A 27,222-nucleotide genomic window follows, 5' to 3' on the forward strand; every position below is an offset into this window, starting at 1 on the left:
CGAAGAGGCTTGATGGTTGTAGGCGGGACTTCCGGAGGTTGACTTGGAAGCCCAGTTTGGCGAGAAAATGGAGTACCTTCAACGTAGCTCTTTTGCATTCCTGGTGCGACTGGGCCCAAATGAGCCAATCGTCCAGATAGGCGACGATTTGTATCCCTTGGTGTCTGAGTTGCTCGAGCACCGTCTCCCCCAGTTTCGTGAATACCCTGGGGGCAATGCTGAGACCGAAGGGCATGACTTTGAATGCGAAGGCTCTCTTGCCGAGACGGAAGCCTAGGTAAGGAGAGAAGTTTCGAGCTACTGGGACATGATAATAGGCGTCGGTAAGATCGATAGAGGTGGTGACGGCCCCACGGGGAAGTAAGGTCCGTACCTGAGAGATAGTCAGCATACGGAACTTGTCGCAAAGGATGTAAGAGTTGAGCTTCGACAAGTCCAGAACTACCCTCAACGCCGACGAGTCTTTCTTCGGGACTGTAAACAGGCGGCCTTGGAATTTCAGGGATCGAACCCGCTTGATTGCTCTCTTCTTGAGTAACTCCGCAGTGTACTCTTCCAGGATGGGAGTGGGTCTCTGGAAGAAGGTCACCGGTGGAGGAGGGGATCCCTGTGACCATTTCCAACCCAAGCCCCTTGATATTATGCTGTGAGCCCATGGACTGAAGGTCCAATGATCCCGGAAGTGATAAAGTCTCCCTCCTACCGGCATCACATCATTGGGAGGGAGTGAACTTAGGGCCCCTCCCTCCACGGGAACCCCTTGCTCTGGGCCCGCCGCGTTGGCGGAACTGTCCTCTACCTCTGGAACTCCCTCTTTGGTATCCACGAAAGGAACCGGAGGGTTCGTAGGCAGGGTTGTATGCAGGTGAGGGCATCCAAGAGGGGTTGGGCTGTGTACCAGGTGGAGCAGCGAGGTAGACTACCTGCTGAGGAGGCGCCTGTTGTCGAGAAGTCGAGGCCGCGGAAGGCTGTGGGGACGAGGTACCCCGGGCCGCTTTGTAAGGACTAAACCTCAGCTTCTTCTTGAAGAATGTGTGTCTGGGGTTCGAACCTCTTTTTGGCTGAGAGACCCCACCTTACCTGCAAATTCTGGTTTGCCCTCGCTGCGTCCTGAAGAACCTTATCCACCTCGGTCTGAGGGAAGAGGGTCTTACCCCAGCAGGAGGAAGCTATCAGTCTGTTCGGCTCATGCCTGATGGTGGCCTCCGACAGAACAAACTTCCTGCAACTAACCCGAGCTGACCAGAAGTCATGGAGATCTATTTGGTAGGATAGCAGCTGGTTCTTTGTGGCGACTCTGAACAGCGTTTCCTCTGGGTAAAGAGATGCAAGGGACTCCATGGAGGTGATGGATTGGAGGGACCTAGCAAGTCTAGTACGGGTCTCGAACTCAGTTTTGAGAAGACTCTCTATTAATCTGGGAAGCTTCTCAGAGAAAAGAGTAGAGGCACAGTCCGGGTCTAGTTTCCCCACCGTGAAGGTAGAGGCCGCAGCATCCCAGGCTGCCGAGGAACCCGGAATAAGCAAAGAGGTGGGGTCCGTCTCCTTGAGAGCCGGCATGGAAGAGCCTTCTTTGATGGCCTGTATAGTCAACTCTGTGACTTTGTCTATGAGCGGCAAAGAGATGGAGGCCGCTGTCGTAAAAATAGTGTAGGAACCCTTGTGAGGGGTGAGCTTGGAGTTAATACACCCCCACTCTGATAGTGTTCTGGCCCAGATAGCCTGGGCCTGCTCTTTTGGAAATATGACCGTTTCCTTCGGTACCTTGTCCATACGGACCAATGCGTGTTCCTTTAACCGTACAAAACCATTGAACGGGAATGCTAGGCCCGGGGGATAGAACTCCAGGTCCTCTAGAGGGCGGGTGCCCATGCCCTCCAGAGTTAGGGAGCCATCTACGAATGGAGCATGCAAAGCAAACCGCCAAGGATTGTTTTTATCGAAGGGCGGCAGCTTCGATGCGTCTGGGGCAGAAGGGGGAGGGAACTGAGTTCCGGCGCGGATCAGAGTAGCCATCATATCCTTAATCTCTGTTATTGCACCAGAGTGATGTTGAACTTGATCCCTGACCAATCCTTTGATCAGTTGGATGGGGAGGAGATCAGCCCAGGGTACCTGAAAGTCACCCGTTGGTTTTTTCTTGGATTTGGTAGACTTAGACTTCTTAGGAGTAGTGGTTTTACGAGGAGCAATAGGAATATCAGGAGCTGTCGAGGGTCCGGGGACCGGTGACGTTGATACTGGCAAAGCTGAAGTCTTATAAGTTCGAAGTGGCTTCACCTTGGGTCGTACGGAGGCAGAGGGATCCCGAGGAGAAGCCTTAGAGTTATCAAAACCTAGAAAGGAAGAGGTAGAAGAGGGAGTAGGAGAGAAAAGGGTTTCCACCAACTCGGCACCACTTACCTGCTCGTCCCTGGGTTCTACGTCTATATCCAGACCAGCCATGTCCATCGGTACGAGGGTTTCGTCCTCCACGGAAATGGTAGCCCTGACTTCTTCAATTAAAGGGGCAGCAAGGTCAGGAGAGACTGCAGCAGTAGTCGAGCCTGGGAAGAGACGGGAGGCCATATCCCCATCGAGGAGATAGGGTGCGCCAGACGGGGCATTCCTGCCAAAGCCCGACACCCACGGACGAAGAGTAGCCCTTGCTGACCGAAGAGAGACATCATCGGCCTGTAAGATTTGCAGTGATTAGTGATGGAGGAGGGGGTTTGCCCTCCCAAATATACTGTGTATATCATATTCATGTCTATATTAGTGTCTGCCAACGAGAAATAAGGAACAAGGGAAAACCCACTTACATCATCATTCAGCAGAACTGACGACAACTCGTAACAGAACGAGCACAAATCCGGGAACCACACTGGGTATTGGGCCTGTCCCGGTTCCTGGATAAAGGGAATGGAGCAGTGAGCATGAGACCGGCAGAGGTCATGCCCAACGGGGTCGCTGAACGAGGCAGAGCATCCTTCAGCAGTACAACGGGCCTTCTGTAAAAGAAAGGAGACATGAGTCTGGTGTTGCTTGAAACTCTGATAAGGGATAAAAAACCTATTATTTTAGAGTTCTGGCACTCACTGAATTACCTAAGCACCCATATTGCATTGACCAAACAATTGACTATTAACTTTAGTTGATACCGCCCCATACCATTGTTGGCACTTTAATATTCAATTGTCTGTATATTTGTAATGCACCCAATGTCTGTTAATGACATAAGGATAATAAGCTTAAAGCAATCCGCCGACCTCCAAGGGTCGGGGAAGCAGTGACATGCCCTTAAAATAAATACAAACACCAGCCTTAGCTAAAGGCAAGGCAAATATAAGTGTGAAGTGTATGGGCGACCTCCGGTGAAGCCGGATCGTAATGAAATGTCCTGAATAAAGGAGCCTTAGCTAATTAGCTAAGGCAACTTTAAGTGTGAAGTGTTTGGGCGACCTCCGGTGACGCCGGAGGATAATGAGATGCCCTGAATAATTCAATTGTGGCTAATAATTCAATTGTGAAAGATAAAAAGCTAAGTCGTAGCTAAAGACTAAAGCTTAGATTATAGTAAAGCGTATTTACGATCTCCGGTGAGGCCGGAGGGAGAAGAAAGGTCCTGAATAATTATTGTGAATAACAAACACAGTTGTAATAACCAAGGCTATTGTGGATATGGCCGTGGCCTGAGACCGAAGTAAGGGCCACCGGAGGGTCGTATCTAAACAATATGAAGCCCGTCCCATGTAGTAAACAATATAAATATAACAATAGAACGAAAGTTATTGAGAATCCCTCGTGGCGGAGTATAACTCAAGGCGGAGTGGAAAACGTTCATAACTACTCCCGAGCCGTAACGGGGAGAGGACGAAACACGGACCAAAATAACGCTAACAATTGAAAAGTCACGAAAAATAAATAACTCGTAAGTTATCATCCACCCAGAGGGGGAGAGGTGAGGGAGGGAGAACCCGCTGAACGCACAAAACGGAAAACGGGAAATCCGCTCCCCCACCGGAACTAAGAAAGAAAACGAGAGAAAGGGGTAACTCGTGACTGCGAACAGAAAACGGGGACCCCAATCTCTCGCTCTCTTGGACACAAAAACAGGACTAAAAATCACAAAACACTATTATAAACGTATAAAATAAAAATGTACATCCATATAACACTACGATCGAAGAATAGCATCCGTTAAAACTTAAAATAAATAGCACAGTCGAGTGACGAACGCCTCGGGCGGTTACTACACAAAAACAAAGCTAAATCGCTATCTCGTACGTAGGCTGGACTTACTAGCAAAAAGTACCATGAGCATAAATACACAAACAAATAAAAATAAAAATAATAACGGTTCTAAAGGCATAAGGCCAGGGACTTAACCAAGAACCTAAGTGACAGAGTACTAAACGGGCAGATAAAGAAGAATTCCCAAACAAGTGAACAAACAATGGCCGCCATGAAAGGCCAGACGGGAATAATAAAACAGACTATACTGGATATAAAACAAAAGCCCGGTACAATAAAATACTGTCAAAACAAACTATGGTACTTAACATTGGAATGTGTGAAGATGGAGCTTCGGACATGACAAAATAAATCCACGATAGATAAAAAAGACCGAGAGCACAACGAAACAATTCAACACTTTGAATTCCAAAAAGAAGGATGTTGTTCAGATGGCGCTCGCGTCGTGGCGTGGGTGGTGCGGCGATGGGGGTGTGTCTAGTGCCTCTGTATCGGCCCATCCCTTTGGCGAAGGAATTAACTAAATGGAAGACAACCTGTGAATAGTGGATTTCACGCGCCTTTGCTTTATACACGACACCCAAAAGGTGCTCGCGCGAGGGTTGTAACCTCAGCATTCCATGCTTTTATCTTTCTCTGGTATAATTGGAAGGTTTTTATCAGAAAAGGTATACAAGAAGGACTTTTCACCGGGCGCCACAGGTTCGACCCAGAAATAAAGTTTACAGGCCCACAGTCATAGAATTATTCAGGAAAAAAAAAATTACACTTATTGTAGTCTAAAATCAATTTTATCTAATACAAAACTCGTGGACTAATATATTACAATACAATCAAAATTTACTAAATCTGCCATAACTTAGTCATGGTCATGGAAATATACAACAATGACACAAACCATGACTCAATACAGTTTTCCTCGCATAAATTGTCCTTTGTTCCGTAACTGGAATACAAACCACGCTATTTAATAGGGGTATTACTTTCGGCGTAGCTGAAATGACTAGCCATTAATTTTTAACGAGAGTCTACTACCCACACCGCTAGTTAGCGGGGGTAGGGGAGGGTAGCTTGCTACCCCCCCCCCTCTCACACACCTGTGCTTGAGTTTACTTTGCTCTCGGCTCGGATGGTAGTCAGACGTGTCCGCTTTCATCCTCGCCGTCAATTGGCAGCCATTTAATACTTTTGTCTTTTTCCTTTTCTAGTTCTGCTTGTGAAGTTGCCCTCTACGATGATGCGCACCTGCCCTTGGTTTCCCAAACGCCCCTGTGGAACATTCATGTCGGTGGTCGAGACCAATCCTCACGCCCTTTGTCCTTCTTGTAGGGGCCAATGGTGTGATAGCAACAACAGGTATAGTGAGTGTAGGGAGTGGTCTACCTCCCAGTGACTCCCAGTGGGAGAGGTTTTCGCGACGACGGAAGAAGAAGTCCAAACGGGATATTTCTCCTTCGAAGGTTTCTTTGAAAGGAGAAAAACCCGAGGCCTCTTCTTCCGTTGCCCAAACCTCCTCCGAAGCTCCCACTCGGTCGGTCTCTTTCGAAAGACCGTCGAGTGGTAGCGTAGACCGATGTACTGTTTACCAACCTCGGAGCTCGAGAGATGACGTTGCTTCCCCTAGCGAAGGAGCTCCACCTCTCTCCCCGAGGGAGGATATGTCACTAACCTCTCTTTTTCAGCTTTTGCTTAACTACATCCGATTGGGTGCCGCTGTCAAGCAATCGCTGTCACCGGCAGAGATTGATCCTCTGTCTCTTGTCGACGTTGTGGTGTCAGACGTATCCAATGCGGTATCACCCATCACCTCTACCTCTTCAAACCCTACAGTAGCTGACGGCTTAGTTTCTCCCGTCTCTGTTCAGTCTATGAGGGAGAAACTTAAGTCCAACGTCAGTCTCTCCTGCTCGTGTTTCTTCCCCTTGGGGGAGTTCACTTACAGAGACTCCTCTTCGGAGGACTGCAGAAGGTCAGCTCGCTGACCCTACGGCCCCCAGAGGGCGCATTCATCGCAAGGCTCGCCTTCCTCCTCGCCAAAGAGGCCTTTCTTTACATGCGGTGAGGAGGCGCCTCTTTGGTTCAACACCTTCGATGCAGTCTTCCGCAGAGGAGCCTCGAGAACAATCACCGATCACTGTTCCTGCATTGGTCCTGGACCTTTCTGCAGATCGTTCGCGATCTCCTTCGGTGGAAGGTCGTCCTTTTAAAGGACACGTCGACCTTCCACTCGATAGACCTGCCGACCTGCCGTCACCCCTTTTACATAGACCTAACAAGGCTTCATATGAGCATGCTAAGGCGCGCCAGCCAGATACGCGCTATGGGCCAACGAAACCTCTATTAGCTCGTCAGGCCCCATCAATAAACCTTAACACAGGGCATCAAGGGCGTATGAGCCAACACGCACATACTGTACGTCCCAACAGGAGCACAGCTTCATCACTCGCTATGCACGCCCTCACGCACATACGCACCCACGTTCTGCGCGCCAGGACTTGCCTAAGCCTACGCGCCCACGCCCAGCTGCGCGCCAACTCTCACCTGCGTGCCAGTGCTCTCCTGCGCGCCGTCAACCTCCTGCGCGCCAGCGCTCTCCTCCTCGCCAGTGATCTCCTGCGCGCCAGCGCTCACGCCCAATAGTTAACTCTCCTGCACACCAACGATCTACTGATCTGGGCGCTGCTGGGAAGTCAACTAAACTGACTTCTCCCACGCGTCAGCTAGTACCATCGCGCGCGCTCGCCTATCCTCTCCAACAGATTCGCGCCCACATCCTATCGCGCACCCACGCGCCTCACAGGTTTCAACTGCGCGCCCGTGCGCAAGGGGACTTTCTCCTGCACGCCCGCGCACTCAGCGCCTTGATCCTGCGCATGCGCGCCAACAGTCTCCGTGCACACATGCGCCCCTATGCGCCAACAGTCTCCGTGCACACACGCGCCCCTATGCGCCAACAGTCTCCGTGCACACACGCGCCCCTATGCGCCAACAGTCCCGCGCGCCCACAGCCCCAGCAGTCTCCCTCGTGCGAGTCCCGGTATTCTCCCTTGCGCAGCACCATTACTCTCCCTCGCGCGAGCGTCAATATCCTCCCACGCGCGAGACTGCTGAACTATGCACGGCAAGGTCGCCATCGCCTCATTCCCCTCCCCGCAAGCGCATACCACCGTGCATTATGGGAGAAGGGAAACATCTAGAGGGGTCCAGGATCCCAAAGCCATCACAGGCAAACCCACCAATGAGGAGGACTCCTCCCAGGGATCCTTCAATTCCTGTCCCTTCAAGGGGTATGTCTGACAGTGCATCTGTCAGCCAACAGCCCTGGTTCGGTGCACTGGTCAGAGCCGTGAAAGCCTGTCTTCTCTGAATTAGGGCACAGATCCATGGCTGCTTCTACCCCTTTGAAGAGAAAAAGAGGAGTTCCAGACACGGTAACTTCTCCAAGGGCAAAACTGACTCCACGCAGACCTTCGAGGCAGGTTCCTTCTTTCCCCCAGACTGTCTCTCCTTCCCTTTCGGACGAAGATTTCCCATCCCCAGGGAAATCACGCGAGGAGAGACTTTCCCCCATCGCACCAATGAGGGAAACCTTTCCTCGCGCCGAGGTGTCTTCTCTGTCAGGGATTGAAAGGAACATGCCATCCTCGTCAATGTTGGAGTCCTACATCCTTCCCAGGAAGGAATCTAAGGACTCCAAAACATTGCCGAAGTCCTCTACTAGGACTAGGATGGAGCCAGCTAGCCACTCATAGAACGTCCGCGACTCTCCCCAAGAAGAGCCCTTGGGGACAGAAGGAGACTTCGCTGCAAGTCCTACATCAGGAGGAGACCAGCAAGAGTCAGAACATGCCTTTTGGCAAGTTCTGACTCTAATGAGGGCTCTCAACGGGTTGTCCGACCCAGAGATCCCTCCTCGAGAGGGCAAGGACACGGTCTTGGACCGTGTCTTTGGTACTCAGAAACCCTCCAAGACCAGTGCAGCACCGCCCTGGTCTCAAGGGGTTAAGAGTACCAGGAACAAGATCTCTTTACAGCTCTCCGAGATGTCCTCCTCCAACCGTTCCAGTGCCACCAACAAGCTCCTCCCACCTCCTCGCGTACAGCAGAGGAGGTACTTCGAGATCCTTGAGGAGCCTTGTTTAGCTCTTCCTCTTCACCACTCGCTGGAAGAGCTTACCAGGGGAGTCCCTCTTGTGAGACTCTCCAACCAGCAGGTCTCGTTCTCGACAGCCGAGATCCTTAACCAGGAGAAAGTTGCGAAGTGTGCTATGCAAGCCACTTCGTGGCTCGATATCTGGTTGGGAACCTTAGGTATCCTGATACGTTCTGAGGATTTCTCCAAAGAATTTACCAGGAAAGCTATGGAGACCTTTCTTCTCTCAGGTACTCGCACGATCGAGTTTCTGGCCCACCATGTCTCGAACTTGTGGGCAAATACCATTCTGAAACGTTGGGATGCAGTAGCTGAGAGATTTCATCAGAAGGTCCCTAGTACCGAGATCAATAGGCTCAGACATTCCTCTCTGGAGGGATCCATCTTGTTCGAGCCTAAGGATGTGGAACATGCCGCTGAGAGGTGGAGGAAGTCTCATCAAGACTCCCTTCTTCATAGGGCTTTAACATCCAGGCCCTATAAACCTCCAGCACCACAGCAGTCCCGTCCAGTCAAGACCACTAAAACGACGACAGCAGCGAAGACCGTGGTGTCTAAGCCCTTTCCTGTCAAAGAAAGGAAAGGCAAAAAGTTCTCCAGGTAAGGCAAGAATCCTAGAGGAAGCAGCTGAGGCCGCAAACGCTAGGATAGGCAGTCCCCCTGCATGTCCACCAGTGGGGGGATGTCTACAAAGTTGCTCAAACAGGTGGAAGCAACTCGGGGCCAATTCCTGGACAATCTCTGTGATCAGTCTAGGATATCGCGTCCCGTTCATAACATCTCTACCTCCCTTGACGACGAATCCAGTGTTATTGATCTCCCTTGCCATGGGATCGGCAAGGGGGCAAGCCTTTCGGGCAGAAGTCCAGACCCTGTTGAAGAAGGGCGCTCTCCAAGAGGTCCTCGACGAATCTCCAGGCTTCTTCAGTCGACTCTTTCTTGTAAAGAAGGCGTCTGGAGGCTGGAGACCAGTCATCAACCGCTGAGTTCTGAACAAGTTTGTCAAGCAAACTTCGTTCAGCATGGAGACCGCAGACACGGTCAGACTTCAGTGAGACCGCAAGACTTCATGTGTACGCTGGATCTGAAGGACGCGTATTTCCAGATCCCAGTCCATCCGTCTTCAAGGAAGTACTTAAGATTCAGCCTAGACAACAGAAAGTACCAGTTCAAGGTGCTGTGTTTCGGTCTCTCCACAGCACCACAAGTCTTCATCAGAGTGTTCACCCTAGTATCATCTTGGGCACACAGGATCGGCATCCGTGTCCTCCGTTATCTAGACGACTGGTTAATCCTAGCAGACTTGGTGTCAACCTTTCTTCAACACCGAGACAAACTTCTGAGACTTTGCCTAGATCTGGGGATAATGGTAAATCTCGAGAAGTCTTCACTGCTTCCCACTCAAAGACTGGTATACCTTGGCATGATTATAGACACCAATCTCCACAAAGCCTTCCCATCAGACGACAGGATAGCAAGGCTGAGGAAGGTCGCAAGGCCTTTTCTCAGACGAGAAGAACTTCCAGCCCAATCGTGGTACGTCTCCTCGGTCACCTTTCATCGCTGGCCCGTCTAGTTCCCAACGGTCGCCTCAGGATGAGATCCCTCCAGTGGCAACTCAAATCCTGATGAAATCAACCGTACGACTCCCCGGACATCCAGATCCCCACGGGACCTGTGGAATTGACGGATCTCCAGTGGTGGGTGGCAGACGAGAACCTACAAAAAGGAGTGGACCTTCTCGTCCTCCCCCCGGATTTGATGCTGTTTTCGGACGCTTCAAAAAAAGGGTAGGGGGCCCACGTGCTGCACCACACAACCTTAGGCCTCTGGTCAGAATTAGAAAAGTACCTCCATATAAACCTCCTAGAGATGAAGGCCGTCTTTCTGGCCCTTCAACAGTTCCAACAGTACCTGGCAAGTCACTCTGTGGTGGTGATGAGCGACAACACCACAGTAGTGGCCTACATCAACAAACAAGGAGGTACTTTTTCGCAGCAACTATCCCATCTAGCAGTAGAGATACTGAGATGGGCCGAAATCCACTCAATACCACTATGGGCACGCTTCATTCCGGGCAAAAGGAATGTGCTCGCCGACAACCTGAGCAGAGCATCTCAGATAGTGAGTACCGAGTGGTCTTTGGATCATCTAGTAGCCAACAAAGTCCTGACTTAGTAGGGTTTTCCGACTGTGGACCTCTTCGCAACGGCCCTGAACTTCAGGCTCCCGCTGTACTGTTCCCCAGTCCCAGACCCCAAGGCTCTCTGGCAAGATGCTTTCCAACAACGGTGGGACAACATCGACGTTTACGCCTTTTCCCCGTTCTGTCTGATGAGAAGGGTACTCAACAAGACCAGAAAGTTCGGTCAATCTTTCAATGACCCTCATAGCTCCGCTATGGCATCACCCGGAATGGTTCCCGGACCTTCTGCACCTCCTAACGGAGCTACCAAGAGAACTCCCTCCACGACACAATCTACTCAAACAACCACATGCCAATATCTTCCACAAAGCCGTAGGTTCACTACGACTTCACGCCTGGAGACTATCCAGCATCTCCTCTCTGAGAGAGGATTTTTGCAACAAGTTGCTGTCAGGATATCTGGACACCTGCGAAAGTCTTCGGCAGCAGTCTACCAGGCAAAGTGGAGAGTTTTCTGTGGTTGGAGTGGAAGGGGTATCTATTCACTCGATGCCACTATTCCAACAATAGCGGAGTTCCTCGTGTATTTGCGTGAAGAAATGCACCTTTCAGTCTTGGCAGTGTAAGGTTATCGCTCAGCCTTAAGTCTAGCCTTCAGGCTGAAAGGAATGGACATTTCCTCATCGCTAGGACTTTCTCTACTCATACGTAGTTATGAACTTAGCTGTCCTCAGTCGGAAGTGAGACCTCCCCCATGGAACGTGGTTCGAGTTCTCAGCTCTTTTAAGAGATCTCCCTATGAACCATTACGCCAGGCATCAGATCGCCACCTAACCTGGAAGACGGTATTCCTGCTAGCTTTGGCCTCGGCCAAGCGAGTGAGCGAACTTCATGGTCTCTCGTATGACATCGCCCATTCAAGGGGATGGGGGGAGGTAATGTAAGCTTCGTCCCTGAGTGTATTGCTAAGACTCAGAATCCAGGAGTGGTGGATCCTCGATTCGACTCTTTCCGGATTTTTAGTCTCCGTTCTGTAACAGATAACCCAGACCATCTTTTACTCTGCCCAGTAAGGAGCTTGAGGCTGTACCTCAAAAGAACAGCTGCAGCCCTTCCTCATGTGCCAGCACTACTGTATTCGTCAGCACAGGAAGGACTAAGAGGAGGGTCACCAAGAACACCATCTCTGCATGGATTCATAGGGTCATTGACCTGGCCTTGAATCCAGACCCTCCTCCGTCATGTCGCCCTAGAGCACATGACGTCAGGGGCATAGCTACGTCCCTGGCCTTCAAAAGAAATTTTTCAGTGACGCAGATTCTTCAAGCTGGGGTGTGGAAACGTCAAACAATATTCACATCCCACTACCTGCAAGACGTGACCCACAGGAGACTCGATACGTTCGTTATCGGCCCTGTGGTGGCTGCACAACAGCTGGTTTAAAACCTCAAGCTCCTTATTGGACAAGTAGCTGAAGGTTGAGGGCATTATTACCCGGTTTAGTCTGCATGAATGAAAAGGTTTGACTGGCCCTTATTCTTTTCTTCATCATCCCCTCTCTTGGGGAAAGCAGCATCCTTGGTTCTCTGCATAGCTGACCTCAAACCACTGCAGGTAAACTATGCTCCCTTGTGTTCCTAGTATTAAGATTAATACTGTTACGTCCCCATACCCTGACGAGGTGGTATTGGGAAAGTCCTAGTCTACAAGTTTCCATCTAAAGAACTTCAGAATAACTTTCTAGGACGAGTCACACTTCTTCATACCTTCACACACAGCTTGCGTAGGCCGCAGTCCTTGCGTAGCAAGGTTCTAGCGAGGTGCAGGGACTCCTTATTTCTTGGGTGCTTACACACTTAAATAACAAGCCCCCGGGCAAAGCCAAAAGCCAGACTGGCTGGGACGTCCACCCTTCCTAATGGGTGAGTCACCCCTATTAAATAGCGTGGTTTGTATTCCAGTTACGGAACAAATGACAAATTCGTAGATAATTTGTATTTTTCCTAACTATACAAACCTTAGCTATTTAACCAAACTTGCCCACCAGCCCTATCCCCCTTGAAGTCCTACCTCCAAGCAAAGTGAGCTCAAGCGCAGGTGTGTGAGAGGGGGTGGGCTAGCAAGCTACCCTCCCCTACCCCCGCTAACTAGCGGTGTGGGTAGTAAACCCTCGTTAAAAATTAATGGCTCGTCATTTCAGCTACGCCGAAAGTAACACCCCTATTAAATAGCTAAGGTTTGCATAGTTAGGAAAAATACAAATTATCTACGAATTTGTCATGTTCCACAGCCTTCAACTACCCTAATGTGGGAATCAACAATGGCAAAAAGTGGTTGATTTAAAAAACTTATAAAATGAAAAACCTTCTGCTCAGTACTTAATTCAACTGGAGATTTGTAGTTGTTCTTCTGAGTCTCAAAATTCTGTCTCAGGACATACGGTGGGATTCAACAATCTGCTGGTGAGCAATATTAATTTCTAGTAGCACTTGAGATTTCTCGCAGCACTTGAGATAGGCCAAGCCGGCTACTCTCCAAGTATAAGCGGGGTGCCCTTAAATGTTCGATAACCTCGCATAACATTTGATATTTGCGGGTCAACGACATTCTCTGTTGCGTACCAGAGATAGAATCCATAGACACAGAAGAGGACAATAAAAATCCTGAAAAATCAGTTGATAATTCTGGGAAAACTCTGGTTGAGAAGACCCAAACAGAGCATTCACGTTCAGATTAGATACACTCAATTGTACCACTTCAACCCTAATTTACGACTGATGTTTTCATCTTCCATCGGAATGTCGGAAAGGGTTCGAATGCTAAGGTGACTCAGGAGTGGAGGACAATTCGGTTTCTGCAGTTTTTGTCTGATCAGGGAGACGAGTCCTCCACTCCATGACTCGAGGCTGAACTAGAGGTAGGTCAGAAACTAGACCTTTTGACCTAGTCCATGGGGGACTAAATCCACTAGAGGTGGGATTTTCAGGCAACAGTCGGTCATCACAATCGGGTGGCAAAAAGCCAAGGAAGTCATAATCAGGGTAAATGGACACTGCCGAGTCAGAAACAAGGCTTTCTAAACTAGCAGGTCATGACAAGTCTGGACTGGAACTCTTGGAGCCAGCAGAAAGTGATTCCAAAAACGGAATGTTGGAAACATCCCAGAATTCCCAACTCCCTGTTGGATGAATGACACCTTCCTCTCGGAAAAAGGAGGCTAAGAAATAGGGTGTTGGAAATTTGGGCACAGGAAAATGAACCTCCAATTTGGGAGTCAAAATTGGGGTTTCACACATTTCAGTGGAGTTGTTCTCACAGTTGGAGGACCAGACTATCTCTAACTGATTCAGGCTTCAATACAGGAGTCTTATCGAAATTTTCTGGGGGATATAACCAAGCAACCAGTGCTTTATTCCTCTCATAAGCCCTAGGTGGCTTAAGGATGGGCTTGAGCTGAGTAATAGTTCTGGTAGGAAGGTAACTTTTCCTTTACGATCTTGAGACAAAAGGTATGATGCGACTATCGCAGCCAGACCATACGAGTTACTATAACTACGAGAATCAGAACTCTCTGAGACTTCAGAGGAGGTTGGACTATTATCCAAAAGTCCTTAACTATTTTGAGTCTACGGTTACAGTATCTGGACCCCTCTGATATGAGAAAAAGTGCCTCCTAAGATGGACTGGAGGTTCAAGCCAGGCCTTTAGCTAGATATGGTGAGCATTTACCAGTTCACCATCAGGCAGTCTCTGCAGCTCATAGATGGCTTCATTCTCATGTACCTTAGTAACATGGAATACCCCCTCAAAACTAGGGATGAGCTTGTTTGACAGAAGTTGTCCCAACTAGTGCACCTTCTTAAGAACCAGAGAACCCTCCTTAAATGTTTTGTACCAATGATGTTCTTCAGCCTATGGGTCTCTCGTTTCTGCTAACAGCAATGGGATATTATCATCATCATGAGCACCCTTCAGTATGTTCTCAGCTGGAGTACAACCAATCTCAGTATGGTGGAAATGGTTGTAGCTGAGAACTACTCTGATAAATACTGGTCCCATTTCCGAGATTCCCTAGAAATCGCCCTCAGTAACTCACCTATGGTACGGTTCACCTGCTCCACTGCACCATTAGTAGAGGGTTTATGTGGAGCTGTTTTCACATGTACAACATTGTACCACTCCAACAACCTAGTAAATTCCTGAGAAATAAACTCAGGGCCGTTATCAGTCAATATCCGGACTGGAAGACGTGGAATAAGAGGAAAAAGTTGGTCCTTTAGTGCTTGCCATATCATACTGCTCTTCTTATTTCTTATGGGTATGGCTGTCACCCACTTGCAATAATGGTTGACTACCATCAGACACCCAATAGAATCAGTATTGGTTGTTGGGAGACTCAAAAGGTCCATAGCGACTAATTCAAAAGGAGAAGAGGTCACTATTTTCAAGATTGGCGGGGCAACCACCTCACTTGAAATCTTACAAGTCTGATATTCCCAACACGTCCGTCACATATCCCTGATTACACTAATCAAAGATTTGTGCCGAACGAGTCGATGGAGCATTATAGTCATTTTCCCTATTCCCCAGTGAGGATTTTGGAAGTGTGTCTCGGCAACTAGGTCAATCAGGACAATGAAGGTGACTACCACGACTATCGAGCCATCTGGGTTCCGCTTCAATAGCTAACCCTGGTGCACCTCCAGGTCAGACCAACATCTATATGGCAGATAGGAGCATGGAATCCGAGATGCAGGAACCCCAGTGTAGATCATCTTGATGACAGAATGGAACTGTCGCTGATCACCTTGGATCTTGGCCTCCTGACCAAAGGACAGAAGAGCATTCCCGGAGAACACTCCATGATTAGGTACAGGTTTGGTCCCCTTTATGACAGTGGTCTCGGTATGCAGCGGGGAGACTGAGAGTGCCTTGAGAAACAATTAAAGAACAGTAGTGTGGTCATACACCAATTGATTTTGGTGGGAATCCAGGGTCAGGTAGGCCGTGTTCAGGAGATTCCTACCAAAGACAAAACAGAAGCCCCAAGGATCAAGATGTCATTAATGTAGACACTCGCCTTGGCTTTTGGAAACTTGTAGAATACTGTGCATTTCTTTCTGGTGTGCTGCAGGCCTATTTTTCAGTCTAAATGATAAGCATCTAAATGATAAGCATCTGAACTGCCTGTGTCCAAAGGCGGTACAGAAAGCCTTGTATTCTTTACTGTCCTCTTCCAATGGTAACTAGTAGCATCCACGAAGCAGGTCAAAGGTTGTAGAATATCTGACTCCTTGTAGCCCGAATACAGAATCTGTCACGTTTGCCATCGGGAACCTATTAAAGACTGTCACCTTGTTCAGTCTACGGTAGTCCAGACACAACCATATGTTGTCCTTTTTTCGGATTGGAGCAATAGGTTAAGATCAAGGAGAGATGCGCGGTTCAATAATGCCCAGTTGATGCAACTCCTTGCATTGTTCCTCAATGGCGTTAGCGACGGGTTTTGCAAACCGTTGGACCCTCTGATGAATGAGTGTCTCTGTCACTTTCATATCTATTGTTTTACTGATCTGTTTTCAAGTTTCTGGACATTACACCTCCCCTCTAATTCTTTGTAATATCATTGGACTGTAGTCTAGCCATGAATCTTAACACTTAATATCACACATATCCTTAATCTTTATCATTTTAACAGACTTCCATAATGTTTTCCATATTCTTTTAACAGTGCCCATATTAGAGCCACATGAAGTAGGGCAGGTAATATTTACTCATCATAAGCCTTGGCTCCCACGAGTAATGTGAATTTTTTATTTATCAGTAGTCTGTCAGTCTCTCAATGTCATTGATGATGCTGCTGCTGCCAATTTTTCTTACTGGTCTCTCAACTTCTGCACTCATAGTCGAGTGTAACTTCAAGATGAATTATATGTCTTACCTAAATAGAGTTCTCAACTGTGTCTTCCCCATTTATTCTTGTTTTACATTTTGAACATCTAAAATCTCTCACTTCATGCAGATAGAATGAAGAATACATTTTGTGACACCAGCTATTACATCATCATGGTATAGTGTAAGCATTCAGAAGCCAGCTTATTTTGACTTTTGTACAGTGTAAACAGGAAATCTGATGCCATGGTGAAGGCCTACTCAATTGAAGAGTTAGCATAGACTCCTTTTTCTGCTACTGTTTAATAATAATGTTTGTTATTATTGAGGCTTGTTAAGAAAATACCAGCTGTGTAAATCAAATTTGGTATTTAGAGGGGTAAAAGATTATTCTGTTAACCTTCTCTGTACATCTTTAGTGGTCCTTGATTATGAAATAAAATGTTCTTTGTGGAAGTGTTATAAGAGCTTCTTTTAAACTTGTTTGTTCCAACACGGAGTACTTACCTCGAACTACTTTCTTAGGAGTATCTGGGATTCTCCTCCCAACCGACCAGAATTTTGTGTAGTTTCCCCTATCTCCGTTTTCTATAGTGGGTCCCTCTGTGGCGGATGAATACTCGCCCTGAGGCGACCTGGGTCAGTGAGAGCGCGGGGCTAGGTCTCGGTCACCAGTAAGCTTCTGGTCGCGGCGTGATTAACATCTCGCCGCTCTCGCATCCCGTGCCACACTTTGTCCCCCCACGTGGTTACCGCGTGTTTACCGATTCCCTTATATCCTTTCATCTACCTCTTTCCCCTGTGTTCATGTGTTGCTTGGTGCTTTGCTGTGCTATTATGGATCACCAACGTCGTTGCCCTGGTCCTAATGCCGGTAAATCGTGTGGTGCGTTTCTCTCTAAACCGGAGGTTGATCCGCATACCCTGTGTTCGTCGTGCAGGGGTAGTGTGTGTTCCCCGTCCGCCACGTGTCCAGAGTGCGAGTCCTGGTCCGAAATCCAGTGGGCCTTGTACGGGACAAAGAAGAAGGCATCCAAGAGATCCCCTAAGAAGGCGGGCACCGCCTTGCCCTTGGCTTCGCCCACGGCTCCTTCGGAGAGAGGTTCCCCTCCACCTTCCCCTACCCAGAGTAGGGGACGAGGTAAGTCCGTTGCGGGGAAGCGGCCCATTGCCACTCTCCATGAGTCTGATGTTCCTGATGTGGGGAATGTTGTTTCTTTGCAGGCGTGTCGGGGGCCTGCTGGGAGGGCGGGAGTGTGCTCGGGAGACGAGGTTCTGGTGCCTACAGGGCCCGTCTCGACCGAAGACCCGGTGTGGGGGAAGACTGCTCCGGCCCCTTCCTCCACATCGTGGCTATGTGTTTCAGGTACTTCAGCGCCCGGGCGAGAAGCGGACAAAGAGAGACCGCCGACAGGTTCGTCGGACCCCGACTCCATTGTTTGGACGGCGCCTAGGACGCCCTTCAGGTCGCCGATGCGGCAAGAGGAAGAGTTCAGTGGCTGGTTTGCCTCCAAGAAGATTATACGGACTCCCCGGCGCCGTCGTCGACGCTCCCGCCCGACTTTATGCAGCCGTTCACGTCGGTGAAACAACACGTGGACCCTACATCAGCATCGGAGGTCTCGTAGGACTCTGTGAGCAGCTCTTCCTCCTCGTGATCTCCCTCCTCTTCATCATCCTCGTCGGACTCGTCCTCCTCGGAAAATTCCGGTCCCCGGGAGTCTAGAAATAAGCGGAAGAGGTCCCGGAGGAGGAGGTCTCGCTCCTGCTCAGCCCCGTTCAGGAACCGTGCAAGGATCTCCAAGAAGAAACACAAGAAAGGGGGTTCATCCAGAGACAAGTGGTTCCGTGTAACTATCCTCCGCAGAGAACTCATCAAGGCAGCTTCCGCTCAAGGCTCTTCCGGGTGGCTCCCTAGAGCCGCTTCATCGCCCTCGCGACATGGGGCCTCCAGTCGGTCCGCCCGTCGCCCGAAGCCGTCGGCACAAGTCGCTTTCGCCAAGCCCAAGCCTGCGAAGGCACCGGCTCTATCCGCCCAGCGGAGAGAGCTGCTCCTTCGGCCCGGCAGTATGGCCCCCTAGCCCCGGTTCCACGGCAGCTCTACCCAAGCGGGAGGAGCAACCAGAAGATCATCGTAGGCCCCGGGCCTCACGGAACTCCGCTGGTGGGGGTAGACCCATGACGGCTACCCCCGTCTCAGCGGACCCACCCGTACTGGAAGTCTCCGTGCCATTGGTACAGCGGGAGAGAGAGCACCTAGCCTCCCACGTGGCTCCATCCGTGATCGACGGGGTGCCAGACGTGGAAGATCAGATGGCAGAAGGCCTAATAGAAGGGGGAGAGTGCTCGGCAGATGAGATCTCCTTCGACAGAAAGATGCTGGCGCTCATCAGGTGGCACCACAGGCTAGACGACCCGAAACCCTCGACGGAGCAGGCCTGGCTCTCGGGGTCTGGGCAGGTTAGTGGACAACCCTGTCCAACAAAAGCCGTCCCTAACCCTTCCTTTAGCGCCGGACGTAAAATTGGGGATGGACCATGTCGACAGATACTTCGCGGGTCAAGCGGACTCCCTCAGGGCCCAAGGGTCCTTCAAGCTGCTTCCAGGCCTTAGAACACAGAAACAGTTTTACGTCCCGGACGGTCGGCGTGGGGGTCCCCGCGCGGTCGAAGCTACAATAGCCACGCTTACCCAGGGAAGTGCAGAAGACAGGGCCTCCTCTGCCCCAGTGTGTTTTTCCCCAGCGGAGGCCGCGATGATGGAGGACACGGCCCAGGACATAGTCAACGTCATGTCTTGGCTGGACTGGTGGCCCTGTACCCTAGTAGTTTTCCAGTCCTCTCATGATCTCTCAGTGCCAGAGAATCAAACTTTACATCAAGAACTGATCCGCTCAGGGGGGAAGGCAATGAAGTTCCTCACCTTCCAGTCCCTCACGCAGACGGCTAACTGGGTCCTACGGAAGAGAGACACTGTCCTCAATAAACTGATCCGTAGGCTACCCGAGAGGGAGGCGAAGTGCATGAGGAACTCCCCGGTGTGGGGCGACTCCTTCCCCCTGAAGGCAGTCGAGGAAGCGAAGGAGAGAGTGAGAAAAATCAAGGAGGCAGGAGAGTCCAGGCCCCCAGCGGCAAGACATCCTACGCATAGAAGAGTTGCTCCAGACGGTCCCCACTCCTCGTCAGCCCAACCCAGACAAGATTCCCCTTCGGCTTCCTGGCATCAAGCCTCACAGCCCCCGTAGGGGAAGCACGACTCCGCAGGCCTCCTTTAGACCTAGCTACTCAAACTCCAGGAGAGGAGGTTCGAGCCGCGCCTCCAGGAGAAGGTAGGGAGAGAGGCCCCCTACTCCTGCCGAAGCCTCGGGTAGGGGGATGCCTCAAACACTCTTGGCAAGCTTGGCGGGACAACGGAGCAGATCCATGGATCGTAGCAGTCCTGAGGGATGGGTACAGGGTGCCCTTCCTGGCGGACCCGCCCCCTCTAATTCCTGACCGACAGGCGGAGTTGTTGGCTCCCAAGGACCCCTTGAAGAAGGCGGCATTACAGGAGGAAGTGTCGGCCATGCTCTCCAAAGGGCCATTAGAACTAGTCAAGAACCCCACCCTGGGGTTCTACAGCAGGCTCTTCCTGGTGGAGAAGGCAACAGGGGGTTGGAGGCCGGTCATAGATCTGTCGGCCCTCAACAAGTTCATATGTAAGACTGACTTCAAGATGGACACCCCGAAGTCGGTGAAGGCAGCCTTGAGGGAGGGAGACTTCATGATGTCCCTAGACCTCAAGGATGCGTATTTTCAGATCCCTGTCCACCCCTCCAGCAGGAAGTTCCTAAGGGTGAAGTGGGGTTCCCAGTCGTTGCAGTTCAGGACCCTATGCTTCGGGCTGTCGACAGCTTCTCAGGTCTTCACGAGGGTCTTCACAACAGTGTCAGTCTGGGCTCACAAGCAGGGCATCCGCCTGATCCGGTACCTAGACGACTGGTTGTTGCTTTCAGCCTCAGAGGAATTACTGAAGGAGCAGGGTGCGAAGCTTCTACGGTTCTGCAAGGACTTGGGTATCACCATCAATCTAGAAAAGTCACAACTGATACCCTCCACCAGGATGACCTACCTGGGGATGGTTCTAGACACCAAGTTGGGGAGGGCCTTCCCCTCCTCAGAGAGGTTAGAAAATCTAGACCGGATAATTCTCCCCCTCCTATCAAATCTTCCAAGGAGAGCCAAAGACTGGCAGAGGTTAGTGGGCCACCTGGTGTCGTTAGAGAAGTTATTCCCCCGGGGGAGACTTAAGCTAAGGGCGGTTCAGTGGAACCTAAGAGAATTCTGGGCCCCGAGGGAGTCCCCGCACAAGCTGGTCACGGTGTCCACAGAGACGGAGGAAACCCTGAAATGGTGGCATGACAGGGCGAACACCCTCAAGGGAATGCCCTTCGCAATCGATCCTCCGGAGATGCTGCTCTTCACGGACGCATCAAAGGAGGGATGGGGAGCCCATCTTCTCGACGAATCAGCAAAGGGGAAGTGGTCCCCCAAACAAAAGAACTTGCACATAAACATCCTGGAACTGATGGCGGTTCGGAGGGCGTACGTAGAATTCGTCCACCTTCTCCGAGGGAACACGGTGGCGTTAATATGCGACAACGCCACAGTGGTAGCCTATGTGAAAAAGCAAGGAGGGCTAAAGTCGAAAGAGTTGTGTGGTCTCACAACAAAGATCCTGGAATGGGCTGCAAAGGAGCACATCTAGGTCATATACAGGTTCATTCCAGGGAAGAGGAACATCTTAGCCGACGGCCTCAGCAGGACGGGCCAGGTGGTAGGGTTGCAGTGCTCCCTACACCCAGAAGTGGCCCAGACAATCATCCTGAGATGGGGATCGCCGGTGATGGACCTCTTCGCCACAAAACTCAACGCACAGCTCCCCGTGTTCTGTTCTCCAGTGCCAGACCCAGCAGCAGCGTTCGAGGACGCCTTTCAACACTCTTGGGACAACCTCGACGTTTATGCCTTCCCTCCCTTCGGGACCCTCAGGCAGGTCCTCAACAGAGTCAGACGAGCAAAGAACCTGTGGATGACTTTGGTAGCGCCCGGGTGGCCGGAGAGAGAGTGGTTCGCAGACCTAAAGAAACTGGCTGTCCTTCCACCCTGGCCGCTTCCGGACAGAGAAGACCACCTCCGTCAGCCCCACTTCCAAAAGTTTCACGAAAACCCTTGGTCTTAGCCTATAAGCGTGGAGGTTATCGAGCGGCTCCTGAGGAAGGAGGGATACTCGTCGAAAACCACAACGAGGATGTCGGGTTACCTGAGACGGTCCTCAGTCGCGGTTTATCAAGCTAAATGGGCCACTTTCACTAAATGGTGCGCCTCCCGGAACCTCAGGCCGCTGGATGCCTCCATTCAAAAGATAGCGGATTTCTTAGTCCATCTGAGAGACGACTTAGGCATGTCTATCCCGGCCATCAAAAGGTGTCCGAGCTGCTTTGGGCTAGGTCTTTCTCCTCAAGAGTCTTGATCTAGGAGCTTCCCGGCAGATCTCGATACTCGTCAAGAGCTTCGAACAATTGTGTTCTCCCCGTTCCTCTAGAGTGCCGCAGTGGGACGTAGCCAGAGTCCTTATGACCCTGTCTGAGCCACCCTTAGAACCCCTCAGGGACATCCTTGACAAAGACCTCACCCTCAAGACTGTCTTCCTTCTCGCCCTGGCCTCGGCTAAACGAGTGAGAGAACTCCATGGGCTGTCGTATAAGGTTTCCCACTCAAAAGGATGGAAGGATTTGAGTTTCAAGTTTTTGCCCGATTTTGTGGCCAAGACGCAGAACCCCGCCTCCTGGGACCCTAGGTTTGAGGGATTTTCAGTTCCAGCAATTCCGCGATCAGACAACCCAAGGGATTTGTTGCTATGCCCAGTCAGGGCAGTTAGGAAATACCTGGAAAGGACAGCCAGACTTCGCCCTGGAATTAAGAGTCTGTTTGTCTCTTCGGGCCCGGTAAAAAAAGCAGTGTCCAGGAACACCATCTCCTTCTGGTTACTGCAAGTTATTAAGAGAGCCTATGACAGTGCTGGATCCTCGGTGCCGGGTAAGCCGCGCCCCCATGATATTAGGGGCCTGAGCACTTCGCTAGCCTTCGAGAAGAACTTGGCGGTGGACCAGATCGTGAAGGCGGGCACATGGTCCAGGCAGTCCACGTTTACGGCCCACTACCTGAAGAACTGTACTAGGAAGTCTCTGGACTCCTCCTCTATTGGTCCAGTCATTTCCGCACTCCAAAAGGTTTAAGGTTGAAGCCGCGGGGAAGACCGTGGAAAGTAGTCCCAAGCGACACAAGTTTCTTCCTTACTTTTTCCCCCCTTGTCCCTGCTTTCCCTCCATTCCCTTTCCCCTTACTCCTCCCATGTGAGAAACGTTCATTAGAGACGACCATGTACAGAGATCTCTACAGAGGTGAGTTACTTAGACATTATATAGTTTTTTGCGGAGTTCTCCCCAAGTCTCATATCCCGTTTGGTGGTCAGAAGAACCTAGCCTCCTATCTAGGTTCAGTCTTTATTATCCAGCAGGTCTCTCGGTCTGTAAGACTACCCCCGCCTCCTAAAGTATAAGTCTCCTAAGAAAGTAGTTCGAGGTAAGTACTCCGTGTTGGAACAAATCACAAATTTTAAGTAATTTGTATTTTTCCTTACAGTACTTACCTCGAACTACTTTCGGGTTATTGCCCGCCCATCCTTCCCCGAGTGTCTTACAGGAGTTCGATACCATAATTATCAAAAACTTAATGGTGACCGAGACCTAGCCCCGCGCTCTCGCTGACCCGGGTCGCCTCGGCGATTATCCATCCGCCACAGAGGGACCCACTATAGAAAACGGAGATAGGGGAAACTACACAAAATTCTGGTCGGTTGGGAGGAGAATCCCAGATACTCCTAAGAAAGTAGTTAGAGGTAAGTACTGTTAGGAAAAATACAAATTACTTAAAATTTGTGAGTTTAATCATATAGCTATTACAATATATATTATGAAGATTTTTTCACTTGTGCTGTTGTTTTATAGAAGTCGGTTGGAAATATTAGCTTAACAAGACCTCTCAGCTTACAAGGACTTCACGAATTGGTTGTCATACAAATAAATTATGAAGTTGCATCCACTGTCTTTCTAAAATAAAGTGTTTTTTTATGCTACATACCCTACTGAAAAGTTGTAAACATTCTAACCAAGTGTTCTAAAATTTAATTTTAATTAATATTTATTATATTCAATTTGATATGTCCTCTTAAGTGTGTTATCAGTTGTTTATTCAAATGAAGGATTGTATCTCTTCAACTTATCATCGTCTTTTATTTCCACAGCTGTGATGATGTTGTATTTCGGTTACGAGGTCAACAATTAACACTGCCATACATTATTGCAAATGGTTTTAATAATCCCGTTTTGGTCGAAGACAAAAATGGCCTCGACCTTATAGTTCCCCATGATTCCTTTAATGTTCTGGATGTAGAAAGTTATGTTGGTAAGTAAGGTAAAACATTTTTTTACATAATTAGTTATGCATTGAAATGAAAGTCTATATAGTATTAGTTTTTCATTTCATAAACTATTTCTAAGTCTTTATATATCAGAAAATATATTTTTGTTCCAATTAGAAAAGTCTTTGAGTATTGTACTGGAGTTTTAATGGTGCAAGCTAGTTTGATTGTTAAAGTTTGGTTATTAGGCAGTTATGTGGAAGTAAAGTGATGGAAGGGTAAGTACATGTACTCTTCCAGTCACCTGTCTGCAGACACTCACTTTTTCTTTTTGGGGTCTTTGGGGTCTTTTGTGTGAAAATGTCTCCTACTGCTTTGTTGTTGAGACTTGACTTTGGATTAATGAAGCCTTCAGATTTTGGTTTTCTATTTTGTTGTGCGTTTAATGTATATTTTTCAGGCTTGTTCTGTTAAGTTATATACACAGCATAGATTAACTAACTGAGGATGCGTATACAGTATAATGGGTTAATGTCCCGCCTGTATAGGGCCTTATGTCCTTTGTTCTACAGGCAGTGGGTGATAATTGTAATAGTGATTTGTTCCGTAAATGAAATACAAACCACGCTATTTAATATGGGTTATTACTTCGGCGGAGCTGAATGACGAGCCATTAGAGTTTTAACGAGGGTTTACTACCCCCACCGCTAGTTACCGGGGGGTAGCTTGCTAAACCCCCCCCCCACACACACACACACACCGGTGAATACTTCACTTTACTTTTGGCTCGGGTGAAGAACAGACGTGTCTGCTCTCACCCTTGCTTTGACTGCCATTAATCTGTTTTGCTTTTTCTTTCTCAGAGTGTGTGAAGTTGGCCTCTATCATCATGCGTACGTGTCCTGGTTTTACCTGACCGCCCTTGTGGGACCTTTATGTCGGTGGTAGACACAGATCCTCACACCTTGTGTCCTCATTGTAGGGGCCAACGGTGTGAAAGGGGTAATGTATGCGGTTAGTGTAGGGAGTGGTCTACCTCCCAGTGGGAGAGGTTTGCCCGGCGCCGGAAGGAGTCCAAAAGGGATATTTCTCCTCCAAAGGCTTCTTTGAAGAGAGAAAATCCCAAGGCCTCTTCTTCCGTAGCCCAAACCTCCTCTGAAGCTCCCACTCGATCGGTCTCTTCCGAGAGGCCGTCGAAGGGGAGCGTAGACCGTTGTTCTGTTGACCGATCCCGGGGTGCGGGAGAGGTAGTTGCCTCCCATAGCGAGGCAGCTGCCCCTCCTCCCTCGGAGGAGGATATTGATTTCCCTGTACCTAATCGTGATTTGTTACAGCTTTGGTCTTCCTTGAGGCTTCAGGGTTCGCCCTCCAAGGAAGCCCTGTTTGATATGATCAAGCTGGGAGCAGCTGTTAAACAGTCGCCGGCGATAGGAGACGTAGACCCTCTGTCTATCGTCGACGTTGTTATAACGGAGGCCTCCGGTGTGTCGGATCAAACTGCTCCTGTTGTTGCTGAGGTAGCTGAAGGCTCTGATTCCCCCTCCGAACATCTTTCTAGGGCGGAACTTAGTCCCACGGTCTCTCCTGCTGGTGATTCTTCCCCCCGGGGGAGTTCACTTACCGAGACTCCTCTGCGGAGGCCTTACGAAGGTCAGCTTGCTGATCCCACGTCTCCTAGAGGGCGTATAAGGCGGAAGGCTCGTCCTCCCCTTCGCCGTAGAGGACTTCCTTCTCCTCACAAGGGAGTTAAGAGGCGCCTTTTCGGCTCGTCGTCCCCGCAGTCCTCTGCAGAGGAGACTCATCGTTCTCCGGTCCTGCCAGCTACCACCTTAGACCTCTTCGAAGATCGTTCGCGATCTCCTTCGGTGGAAGGTCGTCCTTCGGGACCCCCTGACCTGTCACCCTCCAGACCTGCTGTCCCGCCATCACCCTTCAAGGATGCTAATCCTGTCATTGTACTGGCACCGGTCCCTTCGGGGCACAAGGGACTTGAGCGCAAAAATGTGCCTCAGTCCCTCAAGCGCCAGGCAACCCCTGTGCGCCGTCTTGCTGCTGTTTCTGACTTAGTGCCACTGCAATCCCTTGCGCGCGTGCGCGCTCTTGCTCCTGTTCTTACGCGCCAGGTCCCCCTGCGCGCCCACGATATCCTGCGCGCCCTCCTGCAGTTCCTGTTATAGCGCGTCAGCGCTCTCCTGCGCGCCAGCGCCCTCCTGCAGTTCCTGCTACAGCGCCAGCGCCCTCCTGCAGTTCCTGCTACAGCGCTTAAGCGCTCTCCTCTTCATCAGCGCACTTCTGGAATTAAGCGCACAGCCGCAGTTCCTGACACAGCGCGCAAGCGCTCACCAACGCGCCAGCGCTCTCCTACATTCCAGCGTGCAGTACAGGAGGTACCTAAGTTAGCGCACGGGTGCTCACAGGTACCCATGCCTTCTTCTTCTAAACTGCGCACCCCTGTGCACCCGAATCCTGTTGCGCGCCGCGCGCGCCCAGCCCAGCAGCGCACACCTGTGCGCCCGAATCCTGTTGCGCACTCTGCGCTCCCATCGCAGCAGTGCACACCAGTGCGCCCGATTCCGGTTGCGCACACTACACGCCCATCACAGCAGCACACGCCCTTACGCCCGCATCCTGATGCACGCCATGCGCGCCCACGATCTCCTGTGCGCGCAGCGCGCCCTCGTTTGCCTCAGAGGGCAGTTCCTGCACCACCTGCGCATCGTTCTCCTGCGCGCCAGCGTGCAAACTCACCTTTGCGCAATCGCGCCCTCGCCCCATGCTTCCTGTCACGCGCGCTCCATGCCCACGCGCTAGGAATATTTCTCCTGCGCACGCGTGCCCAATAATTTCGCCCGCACGGGCTCATCAGCAGGTTCCTGCGCTCCCATGCACACGCGAGCAGAAGGTTGCTCACGCTCCAGCTCCTATCCTGCCTTCAACACCGCCCCACGTTCCAGCTCTTGCGCGCCGCACGCCCTCGCCTTCACCTATGGCCTCCCGCACCCGCGCGCGATTCACGCCGCGATCCCCAGCGCGATCCCGCACGCGACTTCATGGGGCTTCAGGCGGACAGATCTTCTTCTCGTTCCCCCCCTCGCAAGCGCAGAACAGCGCGCTCGTCGGAGGAGGGGAGGTTTCCGGACAGGTCTAAGGACTCTCTTTCAGCTCAGGCGAACCCTCGTTTGTCGGCTCCTCCTAGGGATCGTTCGATCCCCTTCCCTCCAGAGGGAGTGTCTGACAGTGCGACTGTCAGCCAACAGCCCTGGTTTGGTACCATAGTCATAGCTCTCATGCAGGCTTTTAAGCCTGTGTTCTCTGAACTAGGTCACAAAGCAGTGGC

The 27,222-nt window shown here is 50.5% G+C and overlaps 1 protein-coding gene across 1 annotated transcript in view; it reads left to right on the forward strand.

Moving 5' to 3' along the window:
• The window catches only part of LOC137618087 (histone lysine demethylase PHF8-like), a 210,306-nt gene that overhangs the window by 62,553 nt on the left and 120,531 nt on the right, over positions 1-27,222 (forward strand). Inside the window, 1 exon segment of the mRNA XM_068348062.1 lies at positions 23,769-23,929. Within this exon segment, the coding sequence (XP_068204163.1) occupies positions 23,769-23,929 (161 nt within the window).

This window comes from Palaemon carinicauda, chromosome 24, assembly GCF_036898095.1.
Source record: "Palaemon carinicauda isolate YSFRI2023 chromosome 24, ASM3689809v2, whole genome shotgun sequence".
Classification (NCBI taxonomy): domain Eukaryota; kingdom Metazoa; phylum Arthropoda; class Malacostraca; order Decapoda; family Palaemonidae; genus Palaemon; species Palaemon carinicauda.